The sequence below is a fragment of the Macaca mulatta genome, chromosome 10 (assembly GCF_049350105.2).
Source record: "Macaca mulatta isolate MMU2019108-1 chromosome 10, T2T-MMU8v2.0, whole genome shotgun sequence".
In the NCBI taxonomy this organism is placed as follows: Eukaryota; Metazoa; Chordata; class Mammalia; order Primates; family Cercopithecidae; genus Macaca; species Macaca mulatta.
This window is the reverse complement of record NC_133415.1, coordinates 9,575,149-9,593,216: the sequence shown is the minus strand read 5'-3', so window position 1 is coordinate 9,593,216 and position 18,068 is coordinate 9,575,149. Positions and strand designations below refer to the sequence as shown.

At 61.0% G+C, this 18,068-nt stretch overlaps 2 protein-coding genes across 7 annotated transcripts; both read right to left on the bottom strand.

The window, feature by feature from the left end:
* Positions 1 to 298: 298 nt before the first annotated feature.
* Positions 299 to 5,867, bottom strand: SHISA8 (shisa family member 8). Of its 4 annotated transcripts, none has more exons than XM_015150476.3 (4): positions 4,908 to 5,867; positions 1,953 to 2,086; positions 1,156 to 1,587; positions 299 to 901 (listed from the first exon to the last, which is right to left on the bottom strand). In XM_015150476.3, the coding sequence occupies exons 1-4, from the start codon at positions 5,435 to 5,437 to the stop codon at positions 516 to 518; spliced, it is 1,482 nt and encodes a 493-aa protein (XP_015005962.3). In that variant the 5' UTR covers positions 5,438 to 5,867; the 3' UTR covers positions 299 to 515. The 4 variants fall into 4 exon arrangements, with proteins under 4 accessions (XP_015005962.3, XP_077805658.1, XP_028683485.2 ...); XM_077949532.1 differs by having other exon boundaries at positions 1,156 to 1,479; XM_028827652.2 differs by having other exon boundaries at positions 1,156 to 1,467.
* Positions 5,868 to 12,645: 6,778 nt separating this feature from the next.
* On the bottom strand, positions 12,646 to 17,814 carry TNFRSF13C (TNF receptor superfamily member 13C). Of its 3 annotated transcripts, none has more exons than XM_077949540.1 (3): positions 17,540 to 17,814; positions 16,994 to 17,314; positions 12,646 to 16,444 (listed from the first exon to the last, which is right to left on the bottom strand). In XM_077949540.1, exons 1-3 carry the CDS (start codon positions 17,673 to 17,675, stop codon positions 16,263 to 16,265), a joined length of 639 nt encoding a protein of 212 aa, XP_077805666.1. In that variant the 5' UTR covers positions 17,676 to 17,814; the 3' UTR covers positions 12,646 to 16,262. The 3 variants fall into 3 exon arrangements, with proteins under 3 accessions (XP_077805666.1, XP_001101623.2, XP_077805665.1); XM_001101623.5 differs by having other exon boundaries at positions 16,994 to 17,230; positions 17,540 to 17,775; XM_077949539.1 differs by having other exon boundaries at positions 16,994 to 17,233; positions 17,540 to 17,772.
* Positions 17,815 to 18,068: the final 254 nt, after the last annotated feature.

Here is an 18,068-nt window from a genome sequence, read left to right as displayed (position 1 = left end):
CCGCAGAGTGGCGGCTGGAGGGGCCTCCTCTTCAGTACAGGGTATGGACCCCCAACTGGGTCTCTGGCCCAACAGCCCTCTCTCCTGTGCCTGGGCCTTTGCATGACTGAAGTCTAACTGTTCCCTCTCCCAGGGCTCTCACTGGCGTGGGCATTAACCCTGACATTCAACCCTGGCCACCCTCTCCAGCCACTTCCCCCTGGCTCCGGCCAGCGCACTGGAGCAGTCCTCCACCCTTTGCACTCGTGTGCCCTCTACCTGCACTGCCATCTGTCCAGTCAATGACCAATGCTGCCTCGCAGCCACGCTGAGGCGTCTTTATTCTCAGGGGCAGGAACCACAAAAAAGGGCATATGTACAAGACGAACCCACCGCCTGCGGGCTCCAAGACACCAGTGCCGTTGAGGCAGACAGAAGAGCTGACCTTAAGGCCGGCGCTCCTCTCCCTGTGGCCTGGGGCTCCAACGGGCAGACGAGGGCCCCAGCCCATGCCTCGAGGGGACCGCGGCCCTGCTTCACACGGTGACCTCGGTCTTGCTGTTGGTCCTTAGGTACCGGGACCCGCGGCCCGCGCTGCGGTAAAGGCCGGGGGGGTGCGGGCTGAAGGTCTCGGGCATCTTCTCCACGCTGAACTGGCGCCGGGCCGCGTGACCGGGCCGCCGAGGTACCTGGAAGGCCTGAGCCGTCGGGTGGCGGAGCGGGGCGGTCCGGGCCGGGCGACCGGCTGTCCAGGCGGCATAGGGGCCCCGCGCAGCAGGGGGCGCGTAGCCCGGTGGGGCCCAGGGGCAGGCGTCCAGGGGCGCAGGCAAGTCCGGGGCGGGACGCGGGGCCCCCGCCTGGGTTTGCCGCGGGGACGGCTCGAGGGCGGGAAAACGCTGGCAGAAGTCCCGCGGGCCGGCCTCTGCGGGGACAGGGCAGGGAAGAGTCATGCCGCGCCGAGCACCCAAGCTCCGGACCAGACAAGGGGTCCTGGCTGGAGACCGGGCCGGGGCCGGGGCGGGCCGGGGGCGGGGCCCGCTGGGGCGCGGGAGCCGATTGGCCGAGCGGCGGGCGCGCGAAACTGGGAATTTGGCGCTGGGAGCTGGGGCCCTGCGCCTCGAAGTCCCGGAGCTATTGCGCCCGGGTGCCCTGGCGCCGCCCGCACCCGCCACTCACCTGCGGCCTTCAGCGCGGCTGTCTTGAACGTGGCGTACTTGGCGTAGTCGGGCTGCAGTGTCAAGCTGCAGCCACCCTGCAGCCGCGGGCCGCGCGGGGGTCCCAGGGCGGCTGACCCCAGGGGCGCCTTGTTGAGGCGCTTCTTGTCTGGAGCGAGGAGTGAGACGCGGCTCGGCCCGATACCCCGGGTTACTCCGCCCTCGCTGTCACCTCTCCGCAGCCCTCTCCCTGAGGCCGTTCGGTGAGAACCTGGGGGACCGTTCTCCCGGCGAGGCTGCGAGCCAAGCCTGTCTTCGCGGCAGCCTCCAGCGCCTGGAACAGGGCCTGGCTCCGAGTCACGCGCAGCGGCGGCGGCAGCCAGCCCGGGGGGTGCCACCCTCATGAACGGCTCGCCCGGAGGCGACGCTCGAGCCAGGCGCGGAGTCCTGGGACCTGCTCCCGCCGAGATGGGGGATGTCTGAGGAACAGAACCCAGACGGGGCGTGGGGGCTGCCAAGCCTGCCTGCCTCTCGAGAGACCCAGGGGGAGGCTCCGGAGCCGGAGCCTCAGATCACAGGCCCGGCCAGCAAATCCTGCATCTGGAACCTTCCTCACACATCACAGTACCCCAGTCTCGAGGCCACAGGACCCGTGGGGGGTCTCTCTCCATCCCTGGGAGCTGGCTGGCCGGTCGGGCCCCTCACCCGCAGAGGCCGCGGCTCATTTCCACCGGGGAAGCCTCCACGCCCCAGCCGAGGGACCCCCTCTCAGCCTCTCACGCCCCTCCGCGTGCTCAGCCCCGCCCGCCACCGACTCACCTGAGCTGTTGTGGGGGGAGCCCCGGGGGAGGCCGTCCCCCATCTGCACCTGGACACAGCCACCCAGGGGCGGGCCCAGGCTGGGAGTCAATGGCTCCTGGGGGCCCGGCTGCTTCAGAAGCTCCGTCAGCGCCCTGCAGGGACAGCGGTCAGAGGTGACCCTCTCAGTCTCCTACCTCATCAAAAGCCAGCCCCCGCCATCACCGTCTCACCGTGTGGCCCTGGGCAGTTCTTTCAGCCTCTCCAGGCCTTCCTCTCCAGTGCTCGAAATCACACACGAGCTTCCCCTCCCAGGCAGTATCTGCCAGCCTCACCTGTGGCCCCAAGACCCTTGCTTCCCAGAGCAGGTCAGGAAACTCTAATGAGGTTCCCCTCCCCTCCCCTCCCTGGAGGCCACTCTCCGGAACCTTCCCCAGGTGAGCCTCCCCTCCCAATGCAAGCTTTCTCTGCTTTCCTGCCTCTCCTCCCAAAAAAACTGCTACTCATTCTTCAGACCCCATTAGCGGCCTCCTCCAGGAATCCTCTATTTATTTATTTTTTATTTATTTATTTATTTTTGAAGCAGAGTCTCGCTCTGTTGCCCAGACTGGAGTGCAATGGTGCAATCTCGGCTCACTGCAACCTCCAACTCCCCAGTTCAGCAATTCTCCAGTCTCAGCTTCCCGAGTAGTTGGGATTATAAGGTGCCTGCCACCACACCTGGCTAAGTTTTGTATTTTTATTAGAGATGGGGTTTCACCATGCTGGCCAGGCTGGTCTCCAACTCCTCCAGTCTCGGCCTCCTTGGCATAGTCGGGCTGCAGCGTCTACTTGTAATCCCAAAGTGCTGGGATTACAAGTGTGAGCCACCGCACCGGCCCAGGATGCCTTATTTACCTGCCTGCGTAACTGCCCCTGCAGCTGTGGCTTCTGCTGGGACCTGGGATAAAGCTGCCATCCCAGGCATGAAGGATAGATGGATGAGGGAAAGGGGATGCTGGGAGACCCCCTGGTGGCAGCCCAGGACCCACAGGCTTGGGCAGCCACCTCCCTGGACCCATCACCCAGCCCCCACCCAGCTGTGATGTGACAGTGTCTGTGCAGCCCAGCTGCCTTCAGAACCCGGAACCCATGATTTTCTCCTACTCAGCCTGACTCTGCTTCTGGGGCTGGAGCCTCAAATGGCTGATTTGTGAAGGGCATTCAGGAGGCAGGACACCAGGGATGGCCAAGGTTTGGCTTCAGGTTTGGTGGCAGGGTCTGAAATCATCCTAGTACCTGCCTGGGCTGACCTTCCTGCCCTGCCCACCCCCAGAGGCTCACCTCTGTGGTCTCATCTCTGGGCAAGCACCGCCAGCTCCTCTCTCCCCGACAGCTGAGTAACCTCCACGCTTTTGGGCCTTTGCACAAACTCTTTCCAGATGCCCCCCACCCAAGCCCTCTGAGAAGCCTTCCCTGGCCTTCAGCCCCAACACAGCAGAATGAAGGGTGAGAATCAAGGGGAGGGCAGGGACTCAGGACATACCCACACACGAGCCTATGCTCCATTCCAGGTCTCCCCAGCAGAGAAAAGGGAGTCAGGAGCCATGGGGGCCTGAAGCCCAGAAAGGAGAAGGGACTGGCCTACACCACACAGCACAGCATGGGTGGGTGCCGCCTTCCTGAGGCATCACCAAACCTGCTGTCCCATCCCCAGCAGGTGCAGGGAGTTCAGGATGAACATGTCAGCTGGGCTGCCGCAGTCACCCCTCACCATCATGGCCCTCAGTTCCTTTTTCCCCGCCCCTGTCAAAGACATACCCAGGCCTCTTCCGTGCTATCCTAACCCATAATGAAGGGCCCCCAAATTTGGGCAGCCCAGCCCCTACCCCTGCAGCATCCAGAAGCCAGGCCAGGAGGCTTCACCTCCTGAAGGCAGTGCAGGAGCTGAGGGTAGAGGCCAGGGTGCCAGCCCGAGCTTCACCCTATAGCTCTCTGGGAGAAAGTGGGCACTGTGGTTTGGGGAGCGAGGGGTGCTGGAGTGCCAAGGAAGCCCTCACTCCCTGCCTCTGAGGCCCAGGAGGGGGAAGCGTCCACATCTGGCCCACCAGGGCATGAAGGCTTCTCTATGGTCACTTCTAAATACCAGCCTGTCATATTCGGTGTCAGCCGCCCACAGACCCAAAGGGTGCTGGGACCTGGTGGATGAGGGCACAGGCCCCAGGGCATGGGGGTTGCTGGGGGCATGTGAGTGCCACGTGTGGCATGTGGGTGGGAGTTTCAGGGTCAGGACATATAGAGTCCCAGAGTCCTCGTTCCAACCGAGGAAGGGGACCTGGACCCTGTAGTGCCCACTTCACACAAAGCTCAGAATGCAGCAAGCACCTGTCCTGGCCTCAGCAACACACGACTGTGTTCCAGAGTCCCCCTTCTACGCAGAGGGAGCCCTGACCTTCACCTGGGAGCTGTGGCATGGGGTGAGTGGGGGGAGGCCTCTGAAACCCAAGGAGGGAAGGGCAGCCCTGAGTCGCAGCTATGGGGGCAGGGGAGAGGTGGGAGGTGGAAAAGGGGAGGGAAGAGTGGGGAGAAGCAGGAGATGGGCACCCAGAGAGCCAAGCGCCCCTTCCTTTCCCTGTGCCCAAGACGCCCGGTCACCCTCCTGGCCAGCGGCGCCCCTTACCCTGGACAGTGACCCGGTGCTCTCTGTCCAAGGCTACCTGCCCCCCTCAAGCCTCCCCGCCCTCCAGAGGCTACTTGAGCAGGGAAAGGCGGTGCGGCGCCCAGCACGGGCGGGCGGAAGGTCAAGGGAAGTCAGGGCGGTGTCCGGTGTCTCCCTGATGAACTGGGGAGGGGGGGGAGCGGGGGGAGACGGAAACAGGAAAACCCAGAGAAGGGGCCTGCTGGGAGGACCAGCGCTTCGAGAGAGGCGGGAAGGATCAGCCCGCAGGGAGAGCAGTCCGAGGAGCGGGCGGGGGTCCATGGGAGGCGCGCGCTCACCTGGTTACGGTGCGCCGCGCGCGCGGGCTGTGCGCCCTCTCCAGGCCCAGGCGCGCCCCGATGCCGGCCAGCACCAGCAGCGCTGCGACGCCGCACACCGCGTAGACGGCCGTGTGGCTGCGCTCGCGGCCCGGGTCCCGGGGCGCTGCGGTGTCGCGGGCGCGGGCGGGCGGCCGGCCTGTCTGGACCCAGGCCGGCGTGTCGTAGTTGGAGCAGCGGCTCTGGTCGAGGCGCCGCGGCCCGTCGTGGCAGCAGAAGCGGTAGCCGCACGTGCCGCAGCAGAAGCTGTAGGCGCCGGAGCTGCAGTTGAAGGGCGGGTCCCACTGACCCATCACGTCGTAGTAACCGCGGCAGCGGTCGCCCCCCGCCGGGGCTGTAGTGCCCGGCGTCGCAGGACCCTGCGCCTCCGGGGCCCCCGCGCGGCCCGACGGCGGCCGCGCCAGGAGCAACGCGAGCTGAAGCGCGAGCGCGAGCCGGAGCCCGGGCGGAAGGCGGCCGCCGAGCAGTCCCCGCGCCCCGGCCCGCGCCATCGGGCCCGCGCCTCCCGCTACTGCGCCCGGTGCATGGCCGGGCGCCGCGGCTCCCTCCGACTCGGCTCCTCCGCTTCCTCAGGGATCGCGCTGGCTCCCGGCTCACGCCGCCTCGGCTGTCCGCCTCCTCTGGGGACCCCAGCCCCGAGTGGGCTGGGTCTGGGGCTCCGAGGCTGCACCTCCGGTGGGCGCGTCCTCCGCCCAGGTTCACCTCGGACCCGAGCTGCCCAGTCCGCGTCCTGGGATCTTCCCCGGGCGGGGCAGCGGGTCCTCGCTTGCGCGCGGCCCCCGGCTTCTCCCCGGTCCGGCAGGTGTGCAGGTCTTGGCCCTAGTGGAGGCCGCGCCGGGGCCGCGGGTCGCCCGACTCCGCTACCTTCCCGCCGCCTGCTCCGTACAGCCCGCGCTCTGGCTCCGGCTCCGGCTCCGGCTCCCGCTCGGGCTCGGCGCGGGCTCGGGCGGGCGGGGGAGGGAGAGGAGGGAGGGCGGGAGGGAGGCAGAGCCAGGGGAGGAGCGCGGCTGCCGCGAGGGGCGAGGGGGGCAGCAGGGCCCGCGCAGCTGGGGGGGGTCCCACAGGGGACCCCCCTCCAAAGACTGCGCCGAAACATTCCTCGGAACTGGGCGCTCGAAGGGAATCAGCTCTAGGGCCCGCGACTAGAGCATTCCTGTCTTACAGGTGGGGAAACCTGTACCTTACAGGCGCGGAGGTCAAAGCAGCCCGGAATTGCCCTGGGACGAGCAGGACCAGCCTCTCACCTCCTTCCCGTCCTCTCTGTCCGTTCTGATCATAACATAAGAAGAGCCCCTTCCCCTCTCGGCGCCTCTATTTTCCCACCTGTCAAATGGGAAGGACTTCCCCTGGCAGCGCCGCTTCAGAGGGCCAAGGATTTACCCCGCGGCGCGAGCCCAGTTCCAGAACCTCTCGAACGCTGGACTGGGGTCCAGGGATGTCCCCATCCCCTCGTCGATGGGCACAGCCTGGCTGATGCACTTCCGCGATCTGCTCCCTCCCCAGGTGTGAGGAGAGGGGGATTGGGCTCGCCCCTGCCCTGGAAAAGGAAAGCCTGGAAGAGGAAGACCTCCGCCCTGCGCCGACCCGCAGGTCCTTTCACAAACCGAGGGGTAGGGTGTGGGGGCCCTAAGGAGCCCGGACCTGGTCCCAGCAGGCCCAGTGGTGTTTTCGGGGTTGAGTTGAACGGGAGAAGGTGCTGGTGCCGGGCTTCTCCCTGCCTCAGTATCTCATCTTAACATCAAAAACTCTTCTTGGAGGGCAGACTCATAATCTGCCCCTTCCAGGAGGTAGGGGTCGATATGGAACCTCCCTCTGTCCAGACGGAAACAGCAGGAGGGCAAGGACTGGGCGTGCAATTGACCCAGTGTGCAGCTCAGGCCTCTGAACGATAGGACTCCAGCGCCTAGTTTCTGTGAGATGAAGCATTTGGGGCTCCCTAGGGTCCCTCCTGGTACCCTTTCCATCCATCCTTCACTCAGGAACTGGGATCAGCTTATGAAAGTGGAGAAGCTCGGGGAGAAGAAGAGGAAGGATTTACATTTTAAGGAGGATCAAGTCTGTTGCCTGACATGAGGGGCTGACAGGCTAATTTCAGGTATTAATGGGTTCAGACAGGAAGAGGAGGTAACCTTCCCCCTCAGAGCTTCTCCTTGTGCCCTGGCCAAAGACAGCCTGTTCCCCCCACCTACACACACACGTGTGCACACACACGTACACACACTTCCCATCCAGTCCTGAAAATGCGCCCTCATTAAAGGACTCCTTATTACCAGTTTAGAAGAAAAACACAGATGAACAAAGGAATTAAATGAAATTGTTTTAATCCCATGGCCAGAGACAACCACACTAAAATATGCCACACTTTACATCTGGATTGCAACTGGTTTGTAGTTTACTTTTTGCCATCCTTAAACTTTTCGTTTGGCTGGGGGCAGTGGCTCACGCCTGTAATCCCAGCACTTTGGGAGGCTGAGGCAGGTGGATCATGAGGTCAGGAGTTGGAGACCAGCCTGACCAACACAGTGAAACCACACCTCTACTAAAAATACAAAAATTAGCTGGGTGTGGTGTCGGGCACCTGTAATCCCAGCTACTGGGGAGGCTGAGGCCCAAGAATCACTTGAACCTAGGAGGCAGAGGTTGCAGTGAGCCGAGATCGTGCCATTGCACTCCAGCCTGGGCAATAGATTGAGACTGTCTTAAAAAAAAAAAAAGAAAAAGAAACTTCTCATTTGTGATTCTTCTCAGAGCTTCTGAGCTCTACTTTCTGGAACGTCCTTTCCTGCTTCCTTAGGTGGCATTCCTAGAAATGGAATCCGTGGCACAACCCGCACTGCTGGTATTGAAGTCCCCACCGCCCTCTGCCCACTGCCCTGGAGGCTGCAGGGGCTCTGAGGGGGGCCACTTCTCCTACCTTTCCCACCAATTGCTGAGCACTGGGTTGAAAGAGGCTTGTCTCTGCCCCCTTGGAACTGGGGACTCTTCCAAGTTAGGGTGACCCTGCTGGGTCAGAGCAAGTCTCCCAGTGCTCCCCCTTTCTGGACCCCCTCCTGCCCCCACTCTTCTGGTACTGGGTGCTTTCCTCATGTTGACCCCTTCAGGCCTTCAAATACATGTACATAGTGACAGCCATTTGTCCCATGAAGGAAGTGGATTCCAGCCCCTCCCAGTGACTGATGTCCAACCCCCAACACCCCCCCCATACACACTCACACACACATGCCTTCCTCCCCGTCTCAATCTGATCCAGTGGTCGGTCAGCAGCCATAGGTAACCACAACTACTGGGTCTGTGCCAGGCACTGGATACCCTCTCCTCTCCATGGGAACACCTGGCCGCAGGGAGTGAGTGGAGCAGGAAAAGGCAGCTGCAAACACAGAGCCCAGCTGACCCTGACTGGCTGAGTCGTGGGATCTGATTGCCCATTCAGCTGACACTGCCCCAGGTGCCTGGCCATGTGCTGGGCGAGGGGATCTGGAGACAGAGCAGCCCAGCCGAGGAGTGACCCCTTTGCCCTGAACCCCAGGGTCTCTCACCCCATCAAGGCTCCAGGGCACCCACCCCTTATCTCTTCTGCCTGCCCCCCTCCACTACCACCAAGCCTGTGTCACCAAAATTCATCCATTGATCCAGGCTTAAAATAACCCCTGGCATCTGCAGTGAGCCCCGCGGGGCGGGCAGAGGAGCTGAGTCCCTGCTCCTGAAGGGCACCCGCCCCGCCCCCAGCTCCCAATGTTGGCAGCTCGAGTGTACGGGTGTCTGCGTGTGCTTGGGTGAAAGCAAGAGTGTGCATGTCCAGGGCTAGCATGACTATGAGGGCCCTCCCTGCACGGTGGGCATGCGTGTGCACACATGTGTGTCACACACATGCTCCTGTGCACAAACGGCCTTCCTCCATGTCTAGCCCTCACCTGGTGCTCAGTTCTGGCTTGGGAAGGCTGGGGGTCCTGAAAGGTGTGGACATGACAACCAGCTTGTGCTGGGCCTCAATGTCTCCATATTAGATGGTTGGTGACCAGTCTGCCAGCTCTGCTGAGCCCTGGGAAAGGTTTGGGATTTCCTAGAGAGAAACTCAAGACTCAGAGAGAGGAAGTGACTTGCTGTGACTGGCACACAGCCAGGAAGGGCAGGGTCTGGCCTGGAACCTGCACTATGAACCCTCAATCCACATTGTGGCCAGTTCAGCACACCCAGGAAGCACTCCTACCCCACGACAGGGCCCTCGCCAACACCTGACCCAGGCTCACCTACCCCCTGCCTGGACATCAGGCTGCCCTCTCTTCCTGGAATCCCTTTCCAGCCCCACATGCCCAGAGTTTCTAGGTTTTATTTATTTATTTATTTATTTAATTTATTTTTTTGAGACGGAGTATCCCTCTGTTGCCCAGGCTGGAGTGCAGTGGTGTGATCTCGGCTCACTGCAACCTCTGCCTCCTGGATTCAACCAATTCTCCTGCCTCAGCCTCCCGAGTAGCTAGGATTTATAGGGACCTGCCACCATGCCTGGTTAATTTTTGTTTTGTTTTGTTTTGTTTTGAGATAGAGTCTCACACTGTCGCCCAGGCTAGAATGCAGTGGCTCGATCTTGGCTCACTCCAACCTCTGCCTCCCGGATTCAAGCGATTCTCCTGCCTCAGCCTCTCGAGGAGCTGGGATTACTGATGCACACCACCACACCTGGCTAATTTTTGTAATTTTTAGTAGAGACAGGGTTTCACCATATTGATCAGGCTCGTTGTGAACTCCTGACCTCAGGTGATCCGCCTGCCTCGGCCTCCCAAAGTTCTGGGATTACAGGCGTGAGCCACCAGGCCTGGCCTAATTTTTGTATTTTTAGTAGAGACAGGGTTTCAGCATGTTGGCAGGGCGGCTCTGGAACTCCTGACCTCAAATAATCGGCCCGCTTTGACTTCCCAAAGTGCTGGGATTACAAGTGCGAGCCACTGCGCCCAGCCTTTATCCTTTATTTTGGAGCCAGGCTGACAGGGTTGGAATTCCTGCTCTCCAGGGCCATTCAACCTTTCTAGGCCTCAGTTTTGTCATCTGCAAGATGGGCTACCGGCATTTCGGCAGGGTTACAGGGAGAAGCAGTGGGCCCCAGACAGGAAATACCCAGGTACATGTGGCCTGGTGGGAGTTCCCACTGAAGCCAGGCTGAGAAGACCATGACCGCGGATGCCACCCACAAGCCTCCAAGGCCTCATTCCTAAGCTAATTTCACTTCCATTTCCTCAATGATGCAGTTACCCAAAAAGCAGAGGTTCTTGGGGGACTCTGGGCTCCCTGCTGGTGCAAATGCCGGTACCAGGAGGGGTCTGGAGGGAGGGCCCACGGCTGTCTTTGTCTCCCGCGAGGCAACTCTGACTCAGGCTCCAGCTGCCCGTGGGAGGGAAGGGGCGCCCGGGCTCCTGAGGTCGCCAGGGAGCGGCGAGACTGGGGGGCTGCGAGCTGGGGCTCGGCCCCCCATCCCGATGCCCCCGACACCGTCTCCCCCGCCCGCACACCGTCGTGCCTCAGGATCAGCACTTTAGCTGTCACAGGTAGTCGCTCTGCCTGAACGCTCCCACGCGCTCCCCCTTCAGGACCCTCCAAAGCCCTCAGTGTACGTGCGAATCCGGAGCGGACACCGAGACCTTAGCGCGGGAACCAAGACAGGGCAGAGCTCCGCGGAGGCCACAGCGCGTGCACGGGGACAGGTGCGCCCTCCCTGCCAGTCCCCCTGCTCCTGGGTCGCAGTTTCGGGCGGAGGCGTCTCGCGTCCTCTCCCCTGAGCCTCGCCCTTCAGTCGGGGCCGTGGGCCGCATCCAGGCCCCCAGGGCTCGGGATGCGCCTGAGGACACGGACTCCCGAGGGCGCAGAGGTCGGGAGCCCTAAGCAGGTGCCCTTGGCCTTGGTCCTGCCCCTTATCCGGTCCCACGCTTTTTCCGCGCCCCTTGGCCTTGACCCCACCCCTTCGGCATGCCTCTGGCCCCGCCCCTTTCCGGCCACCTTGAGACTTGGGGTCCCTCAGCCCCGCCTCTCTTCTTGACCCCGCCCCTCGGCCGCACCCCGCCCCCAGTCCCCGCCCCACGCCCAAACCGCCCGGGGCCGGTGGTGGCCGGGGCTGACTGCAGGAGCCGCTCAGAGACTCGCCCGCCCCGGAGTCCCTGGATTCGGCCCTGGATCTTAGATTATCCGCAGTCTAGGGGAGTGGAGAGATGCCCAAGGTTCACCTGGGTCTCGGGACCCCAGTAGCGTCCCTCCCCCCGTACCCCACGCCAACCACTGAGCGCCCGTCTGAGTCCCGGGAGGAAAGCGCAGCGGCGGGGAACACTGGCACCTCTTTCCTCCCGGTTGCTCCCCGACTCTGCCCGCTATTCCGCTATTTGGGGCAGTCGTTTCTACCGCACCCCCATTCTCTCCCCCCGCCCCCCGGGGTCATGAGGGCAGGACTAGGCCTGCTCACACTTCCCTGCTGGGGGCGTTCCCTGGCCCTGGCAGGGGTCCCTCTGTCCCTACATGCCACATGACCTCTTTAATCTTCAAGGACAGCTGGGTGGCCCTCAAAAGCCGCATTTTGCAGATGGGAAGAGGGGCCCAGAAAGTTGAGGCCCAGGGAGGTGCTACCAGCTTGTAGGGATAGTGCCGTGTTGTGCCATCCCTGCTGAAACGAAGGTGAGGGGCCTTCCTCCCTGGCCTCACCAGCTGGGCTCCTCAACCCCTCCCGGAGCCCCCAGCCTCTGGCTACCAGGCAGGAAGTGAAAGGGGCCTGCGGGAAGCCCCAGGAGGAAGCGAGACTTCAGCCAGCCCTGCCCCCACTGGCCAGGGTCCTGGGGACCTGGTTGAAATCAGACCCTCCTTCAGGAAAAGCTGGCCCGAAACACAGGCTCAGAGAAGGGCCTTTTCCCTTCCATTCCCACCCTGAAAACGGCCCTTCCAGAGTCTGTCTGGGATTCCTCTTACCGAAAAGAGAGACCAGATAGGGAGAAAATCTGAGTAGTGATGAAACCAAGAGGTGGGGCCTGGCATCAGTCCCCGAATTCTCCGCTCCCAAGGAGGGTGTCCAGGTGAATGACCTTCTGCTGGGCAGGCATGCCGGCCAGGCATGGGAACCCAGGTTTCATCCAGCTCCACCACCCACCTGTTGTATCTTGGGCTGGATCCCGTTACCTCACAGGGCCTCTCTTTTCCTATCTGCAAACTGGACCATATAGTCACTGCTCGTGAATGTGAAATGGTCTAGATTTGCAGGAGAAAAAATGGACCAACAGGGAACTTTAAAAAGGTCAAGGCTGGCGGGGTGGAGGCGGTTCTCACGCCTGTCATCCCAGCACTGTGGGAGGCCAGGCGGGCGGATCACCTGAGGTCAGAAGTTCGAGACCAGCCTGGCCAACATGGAGAAACCCTGTCTGTACTAAAAGTACAAAATTAGCCGGGTGTGGTGCCGCATGCCTGTAATCCCAGCTACTTAGGAGGTTGAGGCAGGAGAATCACTTGAACCCAGGAGGTGGAAGTTGCAGTGAGCCGAGATTGCACTATTGCACTCCAGCCTGGGCAACAAGAGTGAAAATCCATCTCAAAAAAAAAAAAAAAAAAGTCAAGGCCTTTGGCACAACAACTGTGCTGGGAAACAGAGACCCCTGCCCAGGACCATGTAGAAGGAGGCCATCTTGGCCACAACAGCAAAAACCAAAGTATCCAAATGCCCGGGTAGAAAACCTTATCATGTTGAAAACTTTATTGTGAAGTATTTAAAGAGAGAAAAACTTACCAAATATTAATATGATGGTCAAGACATGAATTGGTATGTATAGAATGATTACAATTATATAGAAAAATATACCACACACTCGAGGCCTGGGGTTACTGGACACGGGTCATGTCTGCCCTGACTACATCATGGATTCCGGTCCAGAACTTCCAGATTGTCTACAAAACGCCCATCTTCATTCTTTTCATTCAAAAAAATTTAAGCAAACACAAACACCCCACCCTCCTCCTCCAGGTGCTCTTATAAAGATCAGATGAGGGATCGATGTGGCGGCTCTGGGTCTCAGTTTCCTCATCTGTGAAATGCATATGAGAATTATCTAAGGTTCTTTCCTGTCCTTCTCTGGGGACCACAGGCTGGGAGGAGAACCTTGCATCCAACCGCTCATTTTTCAGAAGACAAAACTAAGAACTCAGGGGAAACTTCCTACTGGCTGGCAGGGCCAGAGAGATGACCAAGGTTTGCATGTCTGGGCCCCAGAGGGGTTTCACCCACCCTCGGGGTTTTCACCTGCTGAGCTAACCCTAGCTGTGGCAACAGATGGGGTGGGAGATGGGGTTGTCCAGGAGAAGATGGGGTGGGAGACGGGGTGTCCAGGAGAAGATGGGGTGGGAGACGGGGTGTCCAGGAGAAGATGGGGTGGGAGACGGGGTATCCAGGAGAAGATGGGGTGGGAGACGGGGTGGCCAGGAGAAGATGGGGTGGGAGACGGGGTGGCCAGGAGAAGATGGGGTGGGAGACGGGGTGGCCAGGAGAAGATGGGGTGGGAGACGGGGTGGCCAGGAGAAGATGGGGTGGGAGACGGGGTGGCCAGGAGAAGATGGGGTGGGAGACGGGGTGGCCAGGAGAAGATGGGGTGGGAGGTGGGGTGGCCAGGAGAAGATGGGGTGGGAGGTGGGGTGGCCAGGAGAAGATGGGGTGGGAGGTGGGGTGGCCAGGAGAAGATGGGGTGGGAGACGGGGTGGCCAGGAGAAGATGGGGTGGGAGGTGGGGTGGCCAGGAGAAAATGGGGTGGGACATAGGGTGGCCAGGAGCAGCTCAGACTCCTCCAACCCCAGATGGAAGGGGAGTGGATGGCTGGGCCCATGTGGGCCTGACCCCACCAACCCTCTCCCATACCTACTGCTTGTCACTTGACCTCACCCTGTCACCTGGCTCCCTGGGGGCAGGGGCATCTGAGATGGGTTCACGGAGCGAGTAGCCAGGCAGAGACCTGGATGCAAGTGGCCACTGTCTTCTGAGTTGGGCACACAACAGGTCCTTGGGACAGGAAGCACTGAGTCCAGAGGCCTGGCAAGGGATAGGAGGGGCAGGAGAAGCAGGGGTCTACAGGCAGCTCTGGTGGCAGCTCAGGGGGAAGCAGGCAGAAAACATCTGATGCATGGAACAGAACATGCCCAGGGTCCACGAGTGGAAAGACAGTGCCCAGAACTCCACCTTCTGACTCTTAGTCCAGTGCTCCCTTCCAAAGATGCTAAGCTGCAACAAGTTCCAAGGAAGCTGCCCAGGGTGGAGTCCAGCTCCGGAGGTTCTGACCCTGTGCAGGAGGGCAGGCAGGAGGCGGCTGACGGGGAGTGCACAGTGTCATCCAGGAGTGCAAAGAGACGGTCTTGTCCCCAGGCCCCAGAACAAGGAACAGCTTGGGGCTGTAAGAGGAGGGAGCAGCTTCCACTGTGACAGTGGGTGCCCAGGGGACTGGCACAGGATGGCCAAATGAGCCCAGCACTGGGGGCCCAGTGCTTCAGGGGAACAAGCCAGAGAGAGAAGGGAGTTCAAGGAACCTCATGTCCACCTGGTTCAAGGTCACAGGCCTGCCCTGGCCTCTACACAAAGGAGCCTCCTGTAGGTCCCAGCCCTTCCGTGTATATGGCTGAACATGCTGTGTCTTGGAGCAGCTGGAACCTCAGGTGGACCCTGAGAGAGCTGCCTGCCAATATGTTCCTTCAGCTTGAGTTTGGAGTCCAGCCTTGGAGGCTGCACATCTCCTCTCAAATGCAGGCTTGTGGCTCTAGAAGCTACCACTGTGGTCAAAATGGCATCTTAGGTTCTGGCAGATTGGGCCAATCTCAGGGGTTGACCCTGGGGTACAGATACCTGACAATCAGCAAAATCCAGTTCAATCTTTTCTCCTTCGTTATTTCTTTAAATAATCTTGTACTAAATCCCAAAGCAAGCAAACCCATGAACTGATTATGCACTGCCACCATTTGCATCAGTTTAAAAGCAGGACGGCTCTGAGGGCAGGTATTAAAGAAATAGCAGGCCGGGCGCGGTGGCTCAAGCCTGTAATCCCAGCACTTTGGGAGGCCGAGACGGGCGGATCACGAGGTCAGGAGATCGAGACCGTCCTGGCTAACACGGTGAAACCCCGTCTCTACTAAAAAATACAAAAAACTAGCCGGGCGAGGTGGCGGGCGCCTGTAGTCCCAGCTACTCGGGAGGCTGAGGCAGGAGAATGGCGTGAACCCAGGAGGCGGAGCTTGCAGTGAGCTGAGATCTGGCCACTGCACTCCAGCCTGGGGGACTGAGCGAGACTCCATCTCAAAAAAAAAAAAAAAAAAAAAAAAGAAATAGCGGCCAGGCCCAGTGCCTCATGCCTATAATCCCAGCCCTTTGGGGAGGACTGCTTGAGGCTAGGAATTTGAGACTGGCCTGGGCAACATATCCAGACCTGTCTTTAAAAAAAAAAAAAAAAAAAAAAAGATTAGCTGGGCAAGGTGGAGCACCTGTAGTCGCAGCTACTCAGGAGGCTGAAGCAGAAAGATCGCTTGAGCCCAGGCTGCAATGTACTGGGGACCCATCATTGCACTCCAGCCTGGGTGATACAGCAAGACCGTGTCTCAAACAAAACAAAACAAAACAAAACAAAACAAAACAAAACAAAACAAGACCAGGTGCGGTGGCTCATGCCTGTAATCCCAGCACTTTGGGAAGACGAAGAGGGCAAATCACGAGGTCAGGAAATCGAGACCATCCTGGCCAATGTGGTGAAATCCCGTCTCTACTAAAAATACAAAAATTAGCTGACTGTGGTGGTGCATGCCTGCAATCCCAGCTATTCAGGAGGTTGAGGCAGGAGAATCGCTTGAACCAAGGAGTTGGAGGTTTCAGTGAGGTGAGATCATGCCACTGTACTCCAGCCTGGCCACAGAGCAAGACTCGTCTCAAAAAATAAAAAAATCAAACAAACACAAAAAACTACCCAGCTACAAATTAGGCATCCTCCCACTTGGTCCTTTTTCAGACTCATTTTGGCTTAATGGTGCCTTCCCCATTTTAAAAGCGGTCTCTTACTCATAGTGCCCCAGCCTTTTGAAGGCACAGGAACAGGAGCTGGGCTACCACCTTCAAGGGCTTTCAAAGATGGTGTGGTCTGAAGCCAAAGGTGAGCACACCAAACTCCATGGGGGCTGAACGCTGTGGTCTGTAGTGTCTGTGCTTCTGCAGGGTTAGCCTGGTCCCAGAAAGAGGGCATGTGCATGCTGGAGTGAAGAGCAAAATTTGATTTCCAAGCCCCTGGCGGGGGTCCAGAGGGAGGGCAGGGGCCACCTCCTGCCGGCTCCCTGCTATTGTTGCTCAGGGCCGGCCGTCTTGGTGGTCACCAGTTCAGTGGAGCCCAGCTCTGTGGCTGGCACAGGGACACTGTGGCCAGGTGGGGTGGTTCCTGGGTCTTCCCCAGGAGGAGGCCAGGCAGGAGCTGCGGCATCAGAGATTCCCGGAGACAGAATGATGACCTTGTCCAGGGGTTCTGGGGCAGGGCAGAGGGGATAGAGGCTCGGTACTGGGTCACAGCCTTCTCTCCCTCCCCTAGAAGACTCCTCTGGAGGGGCAGTACTCCGTCAAATGAAGCCCACTGCAGGGTGGGGAGGGGTGGCACATGGCTGACCCTGAGTTCAGAGGCCTGGCCAGTGGGGAGCTGGCAGGGCAGGGAGTTGGGGAGCTGGGGCTGTCTGGCAAACCCTGCAGGGATTTATGGGGGAATCAAGCTCCGTTAGACTCCCAAAGGGCAGGACAGGCTCCTCCTTCAGACGGGGCCCCCTTCCCGCGAACTGTCTCTTCCTCACACTGGGGTATGGCAGGGCAGAGCTGTTCCTGGCTCCGACCAGGGTCTCAGGCGCAGGACTATGTCTCCGTCCCCAGCCTGAGCTCCTCAGAGCAAACTCTTTTCCGCTCTCTGTCTCCGTTTCCCCTTACAGACCTTCACTACTCCCAGGGGCCATGCATCACCCCCTAGGCCGTCCCGACACCCCAGCCCCTGTGCCCCGCTCGGACTGGTTCCGCTACACACGGAACTCACCGTCCTTGTCCTTGTCTCCGTCGGGGGCCTCTGCGGAGGACGCGCCGCGAAGCCGCCGCTGTCGCCGCCTCCAGCTCACCAGGCCCACCAGGACCAGCGCCAGGACCAGTGCCAGGCCCAGCAGCGCGGGGGCGCCGAAGAGCAGCCCGGGTAGGGACAGCGCCGCCTCGCCGGCCCCCGCGCCCACCGACTCTTGCGGCTGCAGCGCCGTCCTGGGCGCAGGGCTGCTGGCCGGGGCTGCTGCGGGAGGGGACAGGGAGGGAGGGCAGGGGGCCGAGGGGAGGGAGGAGCGGGGACGGGGAGGGGCGGAGGGGGGCGAGGCTGGCCGGGGAGGGGAGGGACAGCCGGGGGGGGGCGGTGGACAAGGGGAGGGAGAGAGGCGGCGGTGAGGGCCGCGCGGTGATGGCGGGCCCCTCCAAGCCCTGCCCACAGGGTCCTTTCAGCCCTCGGCGCCCCCAGGGGTCGGGGCTCTGCCTTCGCCGTGGCGGTCGGGGCCCCGTCCTCCCCGCGGCTGCCGGCGCCGCGCGCCCGGTGGGTCCTCCTTACCCGGTTTCGGCCGCGGCGTGCGCAGGAGTCCGCAGGCCACGCAGTGCCGGACCAGCAGGTCGAAGCACTCGGCCGGGACGCAGGGCGTGGGGGCTGGCGCGTCCCTGCCCCGCAGGCTCCGGGGCCCTCGCTTCATGGTGCCGGCGCCTCCGCACAAGTGGGGACTGAGGCTGAGTGGGCCTCCGGGGCCCTCGGGGAGGAAGCGGGGAGGCGGGGGGAACACTCTGCCCTGCCCTGCCCCCGCCTGCTGGGTGGGACCGAGCTCTCCTGGGGCCCCCCTTTCTTTGTTTCTTTCTTTCTTTTTTTTTTTTTTTTTTTTGAGATGGAGTCTCGCTCTGTTGCCCAGGCTGGAGTGCAATGGCGCGATATCGGCTCACTGCAAGCTCTGCCTCCCAGGTTCGAGCAATTAGCTGCCTCAGCCTCCTGAGTAGCTGGGATTGTAGGCGCCCACCGCCACGCCCGGCTAATTTTTGTATTTTTAGTAGAGATGGGGTTTCACCATCTTGGCCAGGCTGGTTTTGAACTCCTG